The sequence below is a fragment of the Rhinoderma darwinii genome, chromosome 1 (genome assembly GCF_050947455.1).
Source record: "Rhinoderma darwinii isolate aRhiDar2 chromosome 1, aRhiDar2.hap1, whole genome shotgun sequence".
Classification (NCBI taxonomy): domain Eukaryota; kingdom Metazoa; phylum Chordata; class Amphibia; order Anura; family Rhinodermatidae; genus Rhinoderma; species Rhinoderma darwinii.
Genome location: NC_134687.1, coordinates 297,081,408 through 297,100,344, shown reverse-complemented (window position 1 = coordinate 297,100,344; position 18,937 = coordinate 297,081,408). Strand labels below are relative to the sequence as shown.

General features: G+C 43.9%; 1 protein-coding gene across 1 annotated transcript in view; it reads right to left on the bottom strand.

The window, feature by feature from the left end:
* Window positions 1-12,001, bottom strand: part of STK11 (serine/threonine kinase 11) — a 92,611-nt gene extending 80,610 nt beyond the window's left edge. Inside the window, exon 1 of the mRNA XM_075825378.1 lies at window positions 11,452-12,001. Within this exon, the coding sequence (XP_075681493.1) occupies window positions 11,452-11,732 (281 nt within the window). The 5' untranslated portion in view covers window positions 11,733-12,001. The remainder of the gene's footprint in view (window positions 1-11,451) is intronic.
* Window positions 12,002-18,937: the final 6,936 nt, after the last annotated feature.

The following is an 18,937-nucleotide window of genomic DNA, read 5'->3' as shown; positions in this document are numbered from 1 at the left end:
GAACTGCAGGTCTGCTCCTATTCACTTGAATAGGAGCAGAGCTGCAGTACTGCAGCTTGGCCGCTATTCCGTGGCCGGAGCGAACTGCTTCAGTCTTGTACGTCCGGAGCACGGAGGCACCGGACCAGCTGATCTGTGAGCTTTGGCCAACGGTGTTGCCTCTATAGAGGAAAACGTGGTTTGTCTCGGAGCTGCATGCAATAACGAACAAATATAAAATAAAAACTCTGCAAATATCAGCACTGCTCGTTTCTGTCCAATTCGGCCGAATTGTACTGGACAGTACCCTATTGCAGCATTCATACGGCCGCTGAAAAGTAACTATTATCGAGAAGTGCTGAGAGTTTTTATCTTATTTTAAATTTGTTCACTATTGCATGTAGCTCTGAAACAAATTGCTATGTATTTTCTTTATAGCAGACTCAGTTTTGTCTTGTTTGTATGAACGTTTGTTCTGAAGTTGCTCTACCATTACATACATTAGTCAGTTTGACTCTATAGAGGCCTGTCAGTAGTAAAAGTGTAATTTGAGTAAAATCTATGGTAAGCTCAAAGAACTACAACTGCTTTCTGTGGCTCAATTCTGACTTTTGCCACTTGACAAGGAAACTGTGGCTTTGCGGGCTGGCTATAATGGCTTGAAGAAGGTACGAGGATGCTATGACCAGCCAATTGTCTAATTATGAAATGACGATGATTCTTTGAAGTCTGAGGGTGGCTGCCAGAACCACAATAATTTGTGAAAACCCTTGGTGCGGAGGATAGCCATAGGGGGAGACCGGTAAACTGGAAACGTCTTATTGTAACTCCGTGAGAAAGTGCCACCCTTAGAAAACCAAGGAGGGGAAAGATGGGCACGTGAATGTATTCATCTGACAAATCGACGGACGCTATGTAAATAGTCTTTTGTGAGATTTGAAAACCTCCCTTTTGTAATTCTTATGGATGATAAATCTGTTCACGTATTTAAGATCTGTTACAAGGCACCATTTCCCTCCCTGCTTTGGCACGGCAAAGACCAAAGAATACACGCCTCTGTCCTCTTGAGACTTCGGCACCGGACTTGAGTCATGACTTTTATCGTTTTGTTCACGAGAAACCGATCTTGCGGAACTCTCAAATGCTGTAGTGAATAACCTCTCTCTATTGACGAAAGTACCCAAAAAAAAAAAAAAAAAAGTGTATATAAGAATTTACCACCATCTTGACTAGAAGTTTAAGAGCCTTGCTACTACTTCAGGCTCTTGTTTGGTGTCAGAAATCTGTCTTTTGAGCAGAACCCTTTTTTCTTAGAGTAAGGCTTGCAACGTCACTGCTTGTTGGTGCCACAAAAGCATCTCATGTTTCTTCGTGCGGGAAAAAAACCAGTCCCTTATCCTTGCAGATTTTCCAGAATTGTATTTAGCTCAGGACCGAACACAGAGGTGGGGCCTTTATCCATAAGGCTCATCTTGCAGAATTGGATGACAATATTAAAGAGGAAAAAACCTAAGGGTGTCAAGAGGAAAGTCACAAAGGAAATCTGCAGGTAGATAAATTCTTCAAAATTGCTTCACGAAAAACCCCATCACCAAGATCCCGGCATAACTGGATAATCCACAACCTGAGAGCTATCACCACGGATACCACTGACAAAGAAATCTTACAAACAGCTGCCGAGGTTCTTCATTATAGAGTCAGCTTTTTTATCAAGAGGATTTTAAAAAGAGAGGAGTCTTCAGGAGGGAAATTGCGCCTTTTTGTATAACTTCGCCACTGCCAAGTCCACCTTCGGCAGATTCTTCCAAGTTTTATATTCCTTCGGTCCAATTTATAGATTGCCTGAAAGCGGAAGCCCACATCTGATTTGCCCTCTGAATTCAGCCATTCATTTTCCAGGATAAACTTTAGATCAGGAAGAAACCTAGCCAGTTTCGAGGGAGAGTAAAATAAACGGTCCTTATTAATGATTTAATGATACAATTTATCTGTTTCCAAGACATCTTTGACAGTCTTTATTAATTTTGAGGCAAAACTCTGGATTAAATAAAAAAAATAGTCCTCTAATCCCAGTTGCAGAATGCTCCCAATGTTTCCGAGAAGCTTTTAGTTTTTATGACGATTTGACCTCATCTATTGCCTCTGCCAATTGACGAATTGGAGTGCAGCATGCAGAATATTGATTAGAAAGGGCGTCATAAGGGAGGATTGCTGCTGACTAAACATAGTCTGTGTCTTGACTTTCTTCTAAACTTGCCTTCCACTTAGGCTACATGCACACTACCATTAGTATTTTGCAGACCATAAACAAAGGATCCGTGGTCCATTGTTTGTGGTGCGTGTGGCAACAGTGTCTCCTCCGCATCCGTTCCATAGGTTTTCACGTCGTCGGAGAGACCGAGCCACAAACACGGACAGGAATAGGACCAGTTCCAAATTTTGTGGTTCTGTCCCACGGCTCACACATGGATCAGTGGAAAACACGGTCGTTTGTATGGGGCTATTAGAACTTAATGGGTCCGTGTGCTATCCATTAAACAACGGACAGCAAACAAACATAAAACAACAGTCGTGTGCATGGGGCCCAAGGGGGACAGGCTAGATATATACACAAAGGACACACGGATTAAAATTAAAAAAAAGACCATAAGACGTTGCAGAAAAGAAAACCCCTCCAAAAACCCTTTTGAAAAAACAAAAAAAAAGGAACACAAAAACAATGCTGACAGGGATCTCCTAGTAACAATCAAAGCACCTCTGACATGAGAAGTGGAAGCGCATAAGACAAAATAGGCATACAAATCTAGGCACCTCAGAAACCTGACCTTAAAATACACTTTATCCCAGGGGTCTCAAGCAAGCGACCCCTGAGGCGGTCATCTGCGGCCCGTGGGACACAGAGCCGCTAGTATCGGCTCTGCTCCGGGACTCTGTGGAATCCCCTGACATCGCTGTTCACATATGGACAGCGATGTCTAGGGCTTCCCCAGAGATGGACAGGGATGTCAGGAGCACAGCTGGTGTCCCAGTAGGAGCGCTACTAGTGCGCTGCCCGGGACTCCAGCTCTGGGGTCGCCCCTGACATCTCTGTCCATATATGAACAGTGATGTCAGGAGCAGAGCTGGAATCCTAGGCAGAGTGCTAGAAGCGGCTCTGCTCCAGGACTCCAGCTCTGGGCAAGCCCCTGACATCACTGTCCATATTTGGACACGGATGTCAGTTGCTTCCCCAGAGTTCCGGAGCAGAGCCTATACTAGTGCTTTGCTCTGTAGTTGCCCCTGACATCACATTCCGGTCCAGGAGGATCCCCTGACATCACTGTGTATGAACAGTGACATCAGGGGCTCCTCCAGCAAAGGAATACCTGGCCTGGCTGGGGATTCCACTCCTAGAGGGAGCCCCAATGGAGCGGTCTACTGTGGGGGGTGTGCGTGGCACTATCTACAAGGGGTGTGTGTGGCATTATCACCTACAGAGGGCACTGTGGAAGCATCTACAGAGGGCACTGTGGCAGAATCTACAGAGGGCACTGTGGCAGAATCTACAGAGGGCACTGTGGCAGAATCTACAGAGGGCACTGTGGCAGAATCTACAGAGGGCACTGTGGCAGAATCTACAGAGGGCACTGTGGCAGAATCTACAGAGGGCACTGTGGCAGAATCTACAGAGGGCACTGTGGCAGAATCTACAGAGGGCACTGTGGCAGAATCTACAGAGGGCACTGTGGCAGAATCTACAGAGGGCACTGTGGCAGCATCTACAGAGGGCACTGTGGCAGCATCTACAGAGGGCACTGTGGCAGCATCTACAGAGGGCACTGTGGCAGCATCTACAGAGGGCACTGTGGCAGCATCTACAGAGGGCACTGTGGCAGCATCTACAGAGGGCACTGTGGCAGCATCTACAGAGGGCACTGTGGCAGCATCTAAAAAGGGGCTGCCCAATCTTGACATTTCTGTGTCTGCCAAACGCTGCCAACTGAGCCGCCAGACTGCATTTAGCAACACTTAAGCTGGAAAACTAGATTGTTGAAATAAGCACATGGAGAAATCTCCGTTAAGTTTAAACCAAGCGGTATTATTATAGTAGTGTAGTATAATAGTAATGTAGTATTATTATAGTAGTTCAAATAACTAATTGATTAACAATAATTTTGTGTTGTATCAAATTTGAAAGTAATGCGGCCCCTCAACTAAACATTTTTTCTATTTGTGGCCCACTTACCTGGCCGAGTTTGAGACCCCTACTTTATCCAATGCAGCTCTGCTGCCTGGCGCATTTTAAATTAACATGACGAAAATTACGATGGTACATGCATCCCTTTGTGACCTCCAGGCTTTTCGTATGCCAACCAGTCTCCAACCATCCAGTCAAATAACCGGAAGTGACACATAGGTCATGCTTCTTAGCGAGCAGCGCCAATCATCCACCAACCAGATCACTATACTGCAGGTAAGTTAGATAATTACCTGTCGTCTTTGTAACTGTCTCACAGTAGATGGGAGAAACATATGGGGAGAGTGGGAAAATTACTCCTGTCCAGTACAGAAGATTAAAAAAAACATTTGGTTTTTGGTATAGATGGGATTTATAGTGTGCTTGGTTAATCAATTTATTTAGTTACATCTAGCATTGATTAACTTTTATTACCTTTTTGGTTGGGTAATGGAAAAAAAACCTGAAAATTTCACCATTCTATTTTGCGTCTTAAATTTACACCGTTTAACATGTGGTAGAAATCTCATAATAACTTTATTCAGCGGGTGGTTACGATTGCGGCGATACAAAATGTATAACTTTTTTTTATGTTTTACGACTTTTACTCATTAAAAACACTTTTTTAAATAATTCAAAAAAAAAAAAAAAAGTTTGTTATATATCTTTTTTTTTTTTTTTTTTTCGACAATGTAGTTGTATGAGGGCTTATTTTTTGCAGGGTGACTTAGTTTTTATTAGTATCATTTTGGGGTATATACGACTTTTTAGTCGCCTTTTTGTGCATTTTTTTAGAAGGCAGAATGAACAGAAAACAGCAATTCTGGCATGGTTTTTTATGTTATTCACATGTGCGTTAAATAAATAAGATAATAGTTTTATAGTTGGGGTCGTTATGGACGCAACGATACCAAATACGTACAGTTTTTAAAAAAAAAATCATAATAAAGCATTTTGTATGGGGAAAGAACGAGTTTATTTTTACTTATTGTAAAACTTTATTAAACTTTTTTCAAAGTCCCACTATGGGCCTTTACGGTGTTATGTTTTGATTGTTTTTATAATACACTGCAATACCCCTGTATTGAAATGTATTATGCCTGTCGGTGTAAAACCGACAGGCACCTACTAGGCCATGCATATTGACTTCAGCATCTAAGGGGTTAAATGGGCAGGAGCAGGTGCCCATGCCGGGCTTATGTCTCAGCGCCGCTTTTTCAGTGAAAACATATAGTGGCGGTCATTAAGGGGTTGTCCACTACCGGACAACTGATGACCTATCCAACCGGTCCGACACCCGGACCCCGCACCAATCAGATGCTCCAGCTGCCTGCGGACACCGGATGTCATTGCACATGTGTAATGTACGGAGCCGGTAGCAGTTGGCTCCATACATTGCATAGCGGCCATGCTGCCGAACTGCAGCTCTGCTCAAATGCACTTGAATAGGAGCAGAGCCGCAGTACTGCATCTCGGCCGCTGTTCCTTGGTCGGAGTCATCTGCTTCCAGCATGGACGTCCGAAGCCCGGAGGCAAGGCTGCCGATTGGTGAGTGGTCCAGGTGTCGGACCCCCGCCGATGATATACTAATGACCTATCCGGTGGACAGGTCATCAGTTGTCCGGTAGTGGACAAGCCCTTTAAGGACAAAGCCTGACAAATATAGGCTTAGTAAACTTTCTATTGATTAGATGTAAAACGTAAGATATCATATTGAATAGTAAGTTTTATCCCAAGCAGGCTGACCTATATAAAACTCGCTAAATGGGCAGCAAAATTCCAGATGAGGTTCAATGTTGACAAATGTTAATGTGACAATGTTAACAAGTTATACATTTTGGGGCAAAAAAAAAAAAACACATCCTCTTTATACCCTGAATGGCTCACTATTGGGCGAGTCTACAATGAAGAATTATAGCATGCAATGCCAGTCTGATGCATCAAAAGCCGACAAGATATTGTCTTGCATTAGGAAAGGAATGTCTTCTAGAGAAGAAAGTAGTATTATAGCCGTTTCTAAAGCATTTATGCGGCCGTATGTTGAATATGCAGTCTAGTTTTGGGCACCAGTCCATAAAAAAAACATATATCAGAGAATATGAAAGAGGGCATCCAAGAAGGGCAATAAACTTAAAATAAGGTATGGAAGCTCTCAGTTATGAAGAAAGGTTGTTAAAACGAAATTGATTTACCCTAAAGAAGGGAAGGCCAATGACCGTTGCAAACGACCAAGTGCCACTCGGGCCGTTTTTCACGGCATCCGAGTGGCACCCAATAGTTTTCACGGACCCATTCACTTTAGCGGGTGAATCAGGTCCGTGAGAACGGACTAGACTTTCCGGTCCATGGAAATATAGGAAATGTCCTGTTTCCACTGACGGGACCCGGCCAGCACACACGGTCGTGTGCATGAGGCATGAGAGTGTGATACACTGTTCAGCTATAACATTACAACCACTGACAAGTGAATAAAAAGGATTATCTTGTTGAAAGGACACTTGTCAAGGGAGTGGAATATATTAGACAAGATATCAAGTGAACATTCAGTTCTTGAAGTTGTTGGAAGCAGGAAATATGGGTAAGCATAAGGATCTGAGCAACTTTAACAAGGACCAAACTGTGATGGCTAGACAACCAGAGCATCTCCAAAATGGCAGGTCTTATGGGCTGTTCCCGGTCCAAAGTGGTTAATACCTACCAAAAGTGGCACAAGGAAGGACAATCTGTGAATCGGTGACATGGTCATGGACTCCCAACGCACATTGATGGCCCCACTTTATAGGAATTAAAGGATCTGCTGCTAACAACCTGGTGCCAGATACCACAGGACACCTTCAGAGGCCTTGTGGAGCCAATGCCTTGACGGGTCAGAGGTGTTTTAGCAGCACGAGGGGGACATACAGAATATTAGGCAAGTGGTTTCAATGTTATGGCTGAATGGTGCATAACCTTAAATAAATAAAATGCAGCTATAAAAACAAAATGTAATGTTAATGTTTTTGCTGAGCCCATGCAGAACAAGTGGTCACCACATGCGGTTAAAGATGCAATTCAAATACTTTAGTGTCTGAACAGTAAAATTATGGAGCATACTCCCACAGGACTAATTAAAAGGGGTTGTCCAGTTTAGAAAACCCATTTTCATATACTCTATTATAGATTAAATAGTGGGGGGTCCTCTGTTCAGGATCGTCATCTCTTGACTAGAGTGGATAGTGATTACAAAAAGAGTATCTTTTGCTCTGGAGGACCTGTCCTGTTCTGCATTACACAGACAACCCAATGATTTAAATGGGCACCCTGAAATACTTAATTTCGCAAGTGGCGGTGCTGCAGGAAAATTAAACACTTGCCTGTTTTTTTCCATAGATAACACGTGATCGCTGTGGGTCCCAGGAAGAGGACACTTTGTAATCTATTTATTGTCAAGAAACCCTTCTAACAAGTAAAGATTGTCCAAAGCGGATAACACCTTTACTGGATGAAAGTGTGGCTAGATTTTTAGAAAGGGTTTGACATATTTTAGAAACCCCATATATAGATTTACTGGTATTAATGTAGGTTATGGATCTGGGGGGAATCACTTTATGATAAATTGGTTCATAACTTAGATGTGATAGATTACAGGTGGATCCTGCATGTGAGAGACACGTAGGACCCACTGTCACTGAAGCCGTCAAGCCCGCTGAGCTGACGGATTCAGGTTTCAGCACAAAATATAGCTTCTATGTATCCAGAATACATAAAAGCTGTATCTGAAAAAGTAAACAATTTTTTTTTAATAAAAACAAAGTACTAAGTTGCACTAAACACTAAAATACTCTGTTTAAGGCTGGATCCACACGAGCGTGTGTTTTGCGCTCGCAAAAAATGCAGCGTTTTGCGCACGCCAAAGGTCCGTAAAAGCTCCGTGTGTCAGCAGCATATGATGCGTGACTGTGTGGTTTTCGCGCAGCCGCCATCATTATGACACTGTTTTTATGTTTGTAAACAGAAAAGCACGTGGTGCTTTTCTGTTTTCATTCATAGTTTTGACTATTGTAGCCGGCATCACGCGCGGCACACGGAAGTGCTTCCGTGTGCCGTGCGCGGTTTTCACGCACCCATTGACTTTAATGTGTGTGATGCGCGAAAAACGGGCAAATATAGGACATGTCGTGAGTTTTACGCAGCGGACACACGCTGCGTGAAAAGCACTGACAGTCTGAACGGCCCAATTGACTAACACAGGTCCGTGCGACGATCGTGAAAATCAAGCACGTTGCACGGACGTATTATACGTTTATCTGAATAAGCCCTTAGGAAGATAAAAAAAGTCTTCAAAAGGTTTACATAGCCTTTAAATGCTATGTAAATGTTTGAAAGTGTTTATAGTGTTATAACTTGGATGTGATAGTTTACAGGTGGATCTGCTGTCACTGAACCCGTCAGGTCCGTGGGACCACCGAGAGCAGGATTTAGCGCTAGATACAGCTGCTAAGTATAAAGAATACAGAGCAGCGGTTTCTTAAAAAGTTTAAATAATTATTAACAAAATGTATTTACAAAGTTAATTAAAAACACACTAATACACATTTTTATTAAAACAAAACAACACTTTCAAACCATTTACAAAGCCTTTAAAGAGGATTTACACCCAAGATTCAAAGATAGCCATATTAGTAAATCAGAAGTTGTAGTTAGCAAAAGTGTGTACTGCGCCGTTTGTATGTTGGCATATTTTTGTTCGGATGTTGCTACCTTTTTTTGCATATATTGGTTGTCAAATTTGAAATAGTTTTACTATCAGGTTCTGTAAAACGGTCACCTTATTGTATATTAGGCTTCGTTCACATCTGCGCTCGGGCTCCGTTCCGACGGCCTGTCGGAACAGAGCCTTGACAGACACAAATGGAAACCATAGGTTTCCGTTTGCATCACAATGGATTTCAATGGTGACGGATCCGGTGCCAATGGTTTCCGTTTGTCCCCGTCGTGCAAGGGTTCCGTCGTTTTGACTGAATCAATAGCGTAGTCGACTGGACAATTGTCACTCCCCTTCTTCGTACATCAGTAAATGCTCAGCAGGTATTGGCTGAAGTACTTAGGTCATCGCTCCTTTACGCTCACTGTCTATATATTACGAAGGCTCCACGCAGGAATTGTATATGTAGACCTAAGGAGGAAATTGAATCCTATTCTAAGAGATCCCAAAGCATGGGTTTCCTTAGCTCACAGATCGGATTTCCTCCTTGGCTGGAGATCATGAACACAACTATAACATGGCTGTGTGACACGGACCGCTTCACCTGCGCTTTACATTTCTATATCTGTAACGGATTTCACCACTTGTTCGGGTACAAGCAAGAGCCACGGACTCCGCTGATACAACACGTTTTCCCATTGTGATCCTGGCAGGTGTAAGGCTGGTAACTGCAATATGGAAAACCGCATGCAAATCTGTGTTTTTTGTTTTTTTTGTTGCTTTGTTGTTTTTTTTTAACGTGTGGTAACACACTGCGATTCTCTATAGAAGCAATTCTAAAAACTTTCTTCATCAGTCTGTTTTATTTGCATACTCCTTGTCATAAACAGGAGCACAACCCAGTAGAGTAATGCAAAAAAACCTGCAATAAGAATCAGGTTTGTGGTAGCAAAACTAATCGGCATGATCAATTAACACTTGGAATGAAATTTGTATAGATCGCTAATCAAACCGTAATTCACGCATCTGACGAGAGCTGAATGATAATTCATCAGTAGCAAAATATATTTTCGGTAGACGATCAAGCAGGATCTTTTACACCATTGTGGGTAATCATTTTCTTGGACAATCAGTTAACGCCAACTGGAGTGCGTCTGAACATTGTGACCCGCAGCCATTGCTAGAATGAAGTGGCAGAGGTGCAAAGAAAGCGATTTATCACTTAGTTTCCAGAGGGCTATTGACTATAATGGCCATCCATGCGGTGTCCAAAAAAGCCCCAAGCAATATGATACTAAGGTCTGTGTTGAGCAAACAAATATCATGTTTCTTGCATAATACGTTAAGCGTGGTAGCGTGGCTCGCATCCGGAAAAAAACCAAACAGTACAGATGTGTTGTTTTATGTTGATAAAGTTATTTTCTGTGATTTCATAGTGGTGTCTGTTTCTACGAAACCTGGGTGACAACTAATGTGGCGGTGACTACAGCTCCCATTGGGGTTTGTCACTTAAAGAGGACTGGTCACATCTTCTGACACGTCTGTTTTAATAAATACTTTTATTCCTCTAAAATAACAATTCTGGAGCAACTTTTCTTAGAACTCTGCATTGTGCTTTTCCTCTGTTATTCCGCCTAGAAATTAAAAAAACAACGGGGCGTTCCCATTTCCATTAACAAAGGCGCGGGTTGCCACACACTCTTCTGTCCTTGTGAGCACTTATTGGACAATGTCAGTCTGTATAATGACAGCCCCCCAAACTAGTAACACCCAGTTGTCACTTTATTCCTAAAATTTGAAGGAAGGATAACAGAGGAAAAGCACAACCTTGAGTTCTAAGAAAAGATGTTCTAGAATAGTTATTTTCTAGGGAATACAAGTATTTACTAAAACAGACATGTCAGAAGAGGCGACAGTGCTATCCTCTTTAACTTACCCAGAGAATTTAATGGCAAACATGCCTAGATAGACAACTCCGGTTGGATCTGTAACGATGGCCATATTGGTTGTCACTCGGGTTTCCTAGAAACAGATAAACGTTGAAGAATTTAAACAACTTAACAAAACAGGTAAAGTCAAAGACCTAGGGCTCGTCCACACGTAACGGAGTTGCTGCGTATTTTCCGTCCGGAATTGCGGACAGAGAATACAGTAGCAGCAAAGTGGGTGTGACTGAACAAATTTCATCCACATGCCACGGAAAAAATCAGTCCAAAGATTCATCTGCGGTGCGTAATTTTAGTTCATTGCTGCGGAAAGTGGACTGATTTCCTGCGGTTTTCAGAAGACATAATCTGCACTATTTCCCGCAGTAAAAAAAACGCATAAAATGGTGCGGATTGTCTGCTAGTTTATGTGGAAATGCTGCGGGAATTTCTCTGCAGCAAATCTGTTACGTGTGCACAGGACCCTATTAGTTACGGAGGATTTTAAGATTTTAGGGGAAGATGGGCCGTCAGTAGACTGGCATTCTTCTTATAACATCCTATACCTTGGCAGCAATATTTGTCAGATCCATCACACCCTCCTAGGTTCACAGTTGGACATTGACACACAGAAAATATAAACTCACTTCTTGACGTTCGCCTCTCCATTCGGGATTCTCCGCAATTTCTTCTTTTTAAGGATTTTGACAGCTCGGCGGCACAGGGTGTCGGAGTCCAGCATTTCCTTTACCTTGCCATAGGAGCCCTCGCCCAGCAGGTCTCCCATAAGGTATTTCCCAACCAACTTTGCCCGTTTTCGGCGAGGCTGGTATATAACCTCGGTAGAGTCAATACGGTGAATGAACGTGTCCATACCCACCGACAGGTCTGGTAAGAACCCAATGTCTTGAGACTCCTCCTCATCCATACTGGGTTGGCACAAGCCTGACCCTTAAAGAAGTGTCACAGCTTAGAGAAATGTTGTCACTAAAAGTCACGCCCTGGCAAAACAGCCCCAAATACCCCAGGCCAGGGTTATGTTGCCACTAGATACTCACAGGATAACCTAGTGGCTCAGGTGGCACAATGCAGGCAGAATAGTCACCTCCTGACAACAATTCCCAGGGATTTCAGCTGTAGTATCAACACGGTAGACGCTACATCCTAGTGAGCTAAAGGACCTTTGATGATGTCATGATCATGTGACCGGTCACATGTGTGGGAGGCGCCAAGCTGTGATGCGTTTTACTGTAGTAGCGGAGTGTGTGGTACTCGAGTGCTCATTTATGGGAATGTAACCATAGGGTAACAGTCTCCTAGCCCCTGAATGTGTAAGTAATGGTGTGTGTAATGTCAATATTATAGTGTGCACACAAACATAAAGTCCATGCAGCAGTGCTGCGTGCATATGTAAAGTCCAATGTTTTGCTGTGCGTTGCGCGCAGACATAGGTCCACATTTATTATGTTGTTTATGCCAGTTTTGGCCATAAACGGTATAAAAAAGTTGCAAATAATGGCAAGCTACAAAATTGTTGATTTTCATAACACTCGCTCTATTTGAAAAGTGGGCGTGGTTTCCAACGAGATGTGAAAGTCAGAAAATGACGCAGCTTTTGGTGCATTACTATATCTGCCTGTAGCATTACTATACCTAGGCTGTGTTCACACTGAGTTTTTTGCAGGAGGAAAATTCTGCCTCATAATTCCGTTTGGGATTTTGAGGCAGAGTTTGCCCTTCCTGCACGTTTGTTGTGATTTTCGCGGCGTTATTCGCTCGCGCCCATTGAGCGCTACGGGCAAAAAAAAAACACGCCACGAAATACACTTTCTCTGCCTCCCATTGATGTCAATGGGAGGTCAGAGGCGTAACCGCGTGAAGATAGGGCATGTCCCCCCTTTCTCCCACGAGGCGGTTTTACGGCTCGCGGGAGAAAACCACCTCCGCCTCCCATTGAAATCAAGGCCGATTTTTGACGAGTTTTGCGGAGCGGTTTCTGCGCCAAAAAACTCGTCAAAATACTCCGTGTGAACAGGGCCTTAGACCGTCCCAAATGCGCCAAATTTATTAAGTGCTGTGCGCTTTTTATTACATTTGGTGCAAATTACTCTTTGTAAATGTAGGCTGTAATGTCCATGCAATAGTGCTCTGTGTGTGTGTGTGTGTGTGTGTGTGTGTGTGTGTGTGTGTGTAACATCCATCCGACGGTGCTGTGCCGATGTCCCCTCCAGGCCGCAGGGATGCGCTCGTCTCCAAAGTCCATGCATCTGGGCTCACGTAACGAACATGGAGCAGGAACATGTGCTGCATAATGTCTATGCGGCAGTATTCTGCGTGTGCATGTTTTATGTCCATGCAGCAGTGCTGTGCGTATGTCACATTCAATGCCGCATTGCTGTGCATGTGTCACATCCATAAAGCAGTGTTGTGCCCTTTTCATGTCCAGGCGACAGATATTAAAACCTGAAAGTCATATGACGCTCCTTTCCTTCTGAGCCCTGCCATGTTTCCAGACAGCAAATTAGGGCCACCTATGAGGTATTGCTAAACAAGGGAAAAATGTTATACCTTTTAGCATTTATTTTTTTTAACAAAAATTCTATAAAGGGGTCATCAGGGATTTTTAAAATGAATGGCCTATCCAAGCCATCAAGCTCGGATGAGACTTTGGCAGCAGGCAGACACCAGGCGTGGTGTAACAGAACAGGCGTAGTACTTAGCGCAGCTCGACTCCAACTCTATACGGCACTTGGTTCTGGATAGCATGGGACACAGGATACAGGTAGCGGGCACACTGGGAACTAGGAAACACTAAGGGACCGTTTGCAGAGACAAACATAGGTAAACGACAACAACGCGCAGCAATGCAGGAAGAGGCTGGACCCCTCTTATAGTCCAGGGTGCTCATGGGCTAATATGGTCTTTAATGTAGGTGCGCGCTGGCCCTTTAAGAACAGGCACGAGCAGAGCCTACGGGACACAGCAGAGTGAAGTGGAAATGAGCGCTGGCGTCTCCTGAGGCGAAGATGGGGACCAGCGCTCACTGATCCATGGCTGCGGCCGTCAGGAGGTAAGTAAACTTAGAGTACCTTTTAATAAAGGATTTGACGTATTTCTGATATCATGTTGTGTTGGTACCCATAGTAGAGAATAAAAATTTACTAAAGAGTTTAAGGATGATAGAGCAAGCCCTCCTGGATCCCCACAGCCACAGCCATATCTAACCATCTCTGCAAGTGAATAGCCTTATAATAACTTTCTATGCTAGGAAGTCCAAGGCCTCCATGACGTTTTCCCCTTGAGAGAAGATGATACGATATACGTGGTCTCCTGAGAATGTGGAAAAAAGGTTTTGAACATTCTGGAAGAACGATTTAGGCAAATAAATGGGAACCATAGTCCTAGCAAATTCTTCCTTCCTATCCACGAAATGTAAGGGAGGTTATAGGCAGCGAGTAGACATTTGACCTTTTTAAGGAGAGGTAGGTAATTTAAAGTGTATAAGAAGCGTAAATCTTGAGGTAATTGAATACCTAGATATTGTACTGAATTGGGAGGCAAGTGTAAATTCAGAATTAATTGCTAGTTCTCTCGCTTGTCTCGGCGATAAGGATATATTGAGAATTTCAGACTTAGTATAATTTACTTTAAAATTAGAAATAAGGCCATATTTGCAAACTATGTCCAGAATAAATGGAAGAGCATGTACTGGGTTAGTAATAGTAACATATCGTCAGCAAAGGCATATACCAAATGCGATCGCGAGTTTACAGCGTCTGCGTCCCTCTTCATCTCCTGCTCCCCTCTCCATAGACTTCTATGGGCAGTGTGTGTCTCTCTCTCTCTGCTCCCTGCTGCTCCACCTCCCCTTCCATAGACTTCTCTGGGCAGGTTGTATGAGTCTCTTCTCCTGCTCCCTTCTCCAAAGACTTCTATGGCCAGGCTATGAAGAGAAACACACCAACACTTCCTACAGTCCGTCGTCTCTGCTCTGTAATAAGAGACAGATTTTGCTGGGATATAGGGGGTGGACAGCAGACTGCAGGAAGGGAGACGTATAGTGGTAGTAACCACGCAGAATTTGCATGGATAAAACAAATACATTTTAACAGTAAGTAAATTACAAAGTTGATCTATGGTATACCAATAGATTAGCATAAGATGTTTAACAAGTTAGTGTCTATTTAACTAGCGCTGTAGCTCCAGGATTGCTGGGGGTCCCTGGCGTTAGACCCTGATCGATCTGAAATTTATGGCATATCCTAGCTATATTCCATCACTTCTTGTGGTAAAAATCCCCTTTCCATTATACTATTTCTCTGTGTAGGTCCGACTCCTAGTTTTATCTGACATATACTGACCAACCTACTGCCATGTGAAAGTGGCCCAAGGCCAGGCTCACACGCTCATATTTGATACAGTTTTGGGTGCAGTTTTTGGCACAGTTTTTTTTTTTTTTTAGCCAAAGCCAGAAGTGGATCCAAAACGAAGAAAAGGTATCCAGAAAATACTGATGCATTGCCTTTCATTTGTGTCTACTTCTGTGTATGGCTGAAAAACTGCATAAAATCTGTGCGTGTAATCCTTGCCTTATGGACACATTCACGCAAGCATGTTGCAGGTCCGTGAAATGGATCCCAATTGAGGAATGAAGGAAAGTTATCTATCTTCCTATATATATATACGTCAGTATTTTGGTCAGTATTTTGCATCAGTATATGTAAGCCAAGACCTGAAGTGGAACCTACACAAAGGAAAAGTATAATGGAAAGATTTACACCTCTTCTGTATTATGAACTCACTCCTGCTTTTGGCTTCCAAATACTTAGCTTACAGGATTTGTTCCTAGCAGAGGTGTAGCTAGGGGTTCAGCACAGGAGGGGCAAAACACATCTAAGATCTTAGTGGGCCGGGATGGGTCTGATGACAGATGGTTTTTAAGAGGAAGTCATGCCAAAATCCTATGACTGTCAGTGGAGGACAACCCCCCCCCCCCCCCCCCCCCATGTAATGTTATGTTTTGTCTGTCATACAGACATAACAGAAGATGACTGGGGGTGTATATGAGCAGAGTGCTCCACTGGTCCCCAAAGTGTGTCCGGATGATGTAATCCATCTTCCCACATTTGGGTACCTGATTCTCCATCCTGATAGCCGGGGTGTCCTGGGCACTGAGCCCTCAGGTCCACGATTAAGCACTGAGATATAGCAGCAGCCTGAGCACCACGTGTAGTACTGGGCAAGTCACAGCGCTGGTACTGACAAAGGAGCCGGAGGCTCCTAAACCACAGGAGCTTCCTGGTTGCCATGGCAACAGCGCACATTGTGGGCCGTTTGTGATGGAGCCGACGCTCTGCAGCGAATGGTGAAGAGAGCTCTCCCGGCTTCAGGGGGAAATTAAAGAGGCTCTGTCACCACATTATAAGTTATATTGTACATGATATGATCGGCGCTGTAATGTAGATTACAGCAGTTTTTTTTTATTTAGAAAAACTATCCTTTTTGACGGAGTTATGACCTATATTAGCTTTATGCTAAGGAGTTTCTCAATGGACAACTGGGCGTGTTTTACTATATGACCAAGTGGGAGTTGTACAGAGGAGTGTATGACGCTGAACAATCAGCGTTATACACTTCTCCCCATTCATTTACACTGCAGATAGCGATATATCTATATCGCTATTTGCAGTCACATAAACACAGTATAACGCTACTCATGTGTCATGACAATGAATATACATTACCTCCAGCCAGGACATGATGTGTATTCGTTCTCCTGACCACTTCTGTATCGTCTCTGTGATTTACAGCACAGCACAGCGAGATCTCGCTGTGGATGACAGTTTACAGCGTAATCTTGCGAGACTACGCCTGCTACGCTGTAAATCACACAGACGCTACAGAAGTGGTCAGGAGAATGAATACACGTCACGTCCTGGCTGGAGGTAATGTATATTCATTGTCTTGACACATGAGTAGCGTTATACTGTGTTTATGTGACTGCAAATAGCGATATAGCTATATCGCTATCTGCAGTGTAAATGAATGGAGAGAAGTGTATGACGCTGATTGGTCACTGATTGTTCAGCGCCATACACTCCTCTGTACAACGCCCACTTGGTCATATAGTAAAACACGCCCAGTTGTCCATTGAGAAACTCATTAGCATAAAGCTAATATAGGTCATAACTCGAAATAAAAAACACTGCTGTAATTTACATTACAGCGCCGATCACATCATGTACAAGATAGGCCACTTATAATGTAGTGACAGAGCCTCTTTAAGTTATTTGTGGAGCAGCGTAGAGAGGTGGAGCTCTAGGGATAATTGAGAGGAATGGTTAGGAAGTTGTGCCTTGGCACCGCTCCCCTTCCTTAGGATGTCATTCAGTCTCATGCGTATAAAGACGCATGAGGCTGGTTTCAAAGCGTGAAAGTAACTTTACAGTGACACCTGTAGATGCATTATTGGGACCTATGTTGGTCGCCACTTAGTGCTGCCTTCCTTCCCCCCCCCCCCCCTTTGCTAGCTACGCCTCCTAGTTTTAGTGGGAAAAAAATCCACTAACTTGAATAAGGCCTAACAGATTGTTTTGAGAACCCGCAGGGCTGTGGAGAATTTTGTATTTCTAGTGGAGGACCTCTTAGTAGTCACAGGCTGCTGTATGCTTGTAGTCTAGAGCCCAATGTTTATTCATAGGGCAATTGTGGCCAATTAGAAATTTCACACTGCCCTGCGTGTAATTGTTTTTTTTTCTTTCACTTTTTTTGATTAGAAACATCTGGGCATTTTTTTTCTCTCCGGGTACCATCCTACGTTGCGGCATCCGCATGCGGCCGAAACCACGCCCATGTGCGATATCAGGCAGCCATTCACCACCGCTTGTGGGTGTCCATTCGGATGCAGACAAATGCCGCAATATGGGACCGTACCCTTATATACATTCACATTTATTCACTTCTCGTGGCACAGTAAAATATGAGCATTTCCAAAGCACTACTGGAAGATGTTTGTCATGTTTGTTCTATGAAGGCCCTGAGGCCGAACCCAGATTTCTGAGGATAATGTACGACAAACTGATTTGCTGCATTGTGGACCAAGGGAATTTCTTCATACGGCTGTTAATGCTTGTACTCCTTATGACCCATTTACTCTTCATTGCTTACCAAGCACAGCTCTGTACATTTGGTAGCGGCTGGCCTGATACTGCAGCACTTTGCGGCTCAGTCCTATTCTAGTGAATGGGACTGAGCTGCAGTACCAGGCACCGCCACCACCTATCTGATATTGATGATGCTGTCCTAAGTGTAGGTCATCCATAACATAGTCCAACAAATCCTGTTTCCCTCCCGTAAATACAGGTCCTTTGTCACCCCTATTTATCCCGTATTTACGGACCCGTTTTCTCTGCTTCTCCTTACATGTAGAGAGAGATGTTGCACTGCACTAATCGGCAGCCCCTTCTCTATATCCAGCTCTGATCGGCAGCCTCTTCTCTCGATCAGTGCTGGATAGAGAGAAGGGGCAGCCCTTTCGGAACTCAGCGCCGCAGCGGAACTCAGCGATAGAAAAAAAAAGTTCATACGTACCCCGGCCATTGTCTTGGTGACGCGACCCTCTTTTGACATCCAGTCCGACCTCCCTGGATGACGCGGCATTCCATGTGACCACTGCAGTCTGTGATTTGGCTGCAGCAGTCACATGGGATGAAACATTATCCCAGGAGGCCGGACTGGAGGAAGTAGCAGGGAGTTCTGGGTAAGTATGAACTTTTTTTTGTTGCAGGCTTTTGAAGGATACATTACAAATCTATATTGTGAGCGCCGCGCATGGTACTCACTGTCCAGCGGTAGTCACTGTCCAGGGTGCTGAAAGAGTTACTGCCGATCAGTGCAGCCCCTATGCTCTATCCAGCACTGATCGTTTAACTCTTTCAGCACCCTGGACAGTGACTACCGCTGGACAGTGAGTACCATGCTTAGCAACACTCCCGTAATTACGGGTGTACACACGTAGCCACCCGTAATTACAGGAGCCCCATAGACTTCCATGAGCCTGCCCGTGCCGTAATTGCGGCCTGCAATAGGACATGATATATATTTTTCAATGGCCCGGGCATCTTCCTGTAAGCA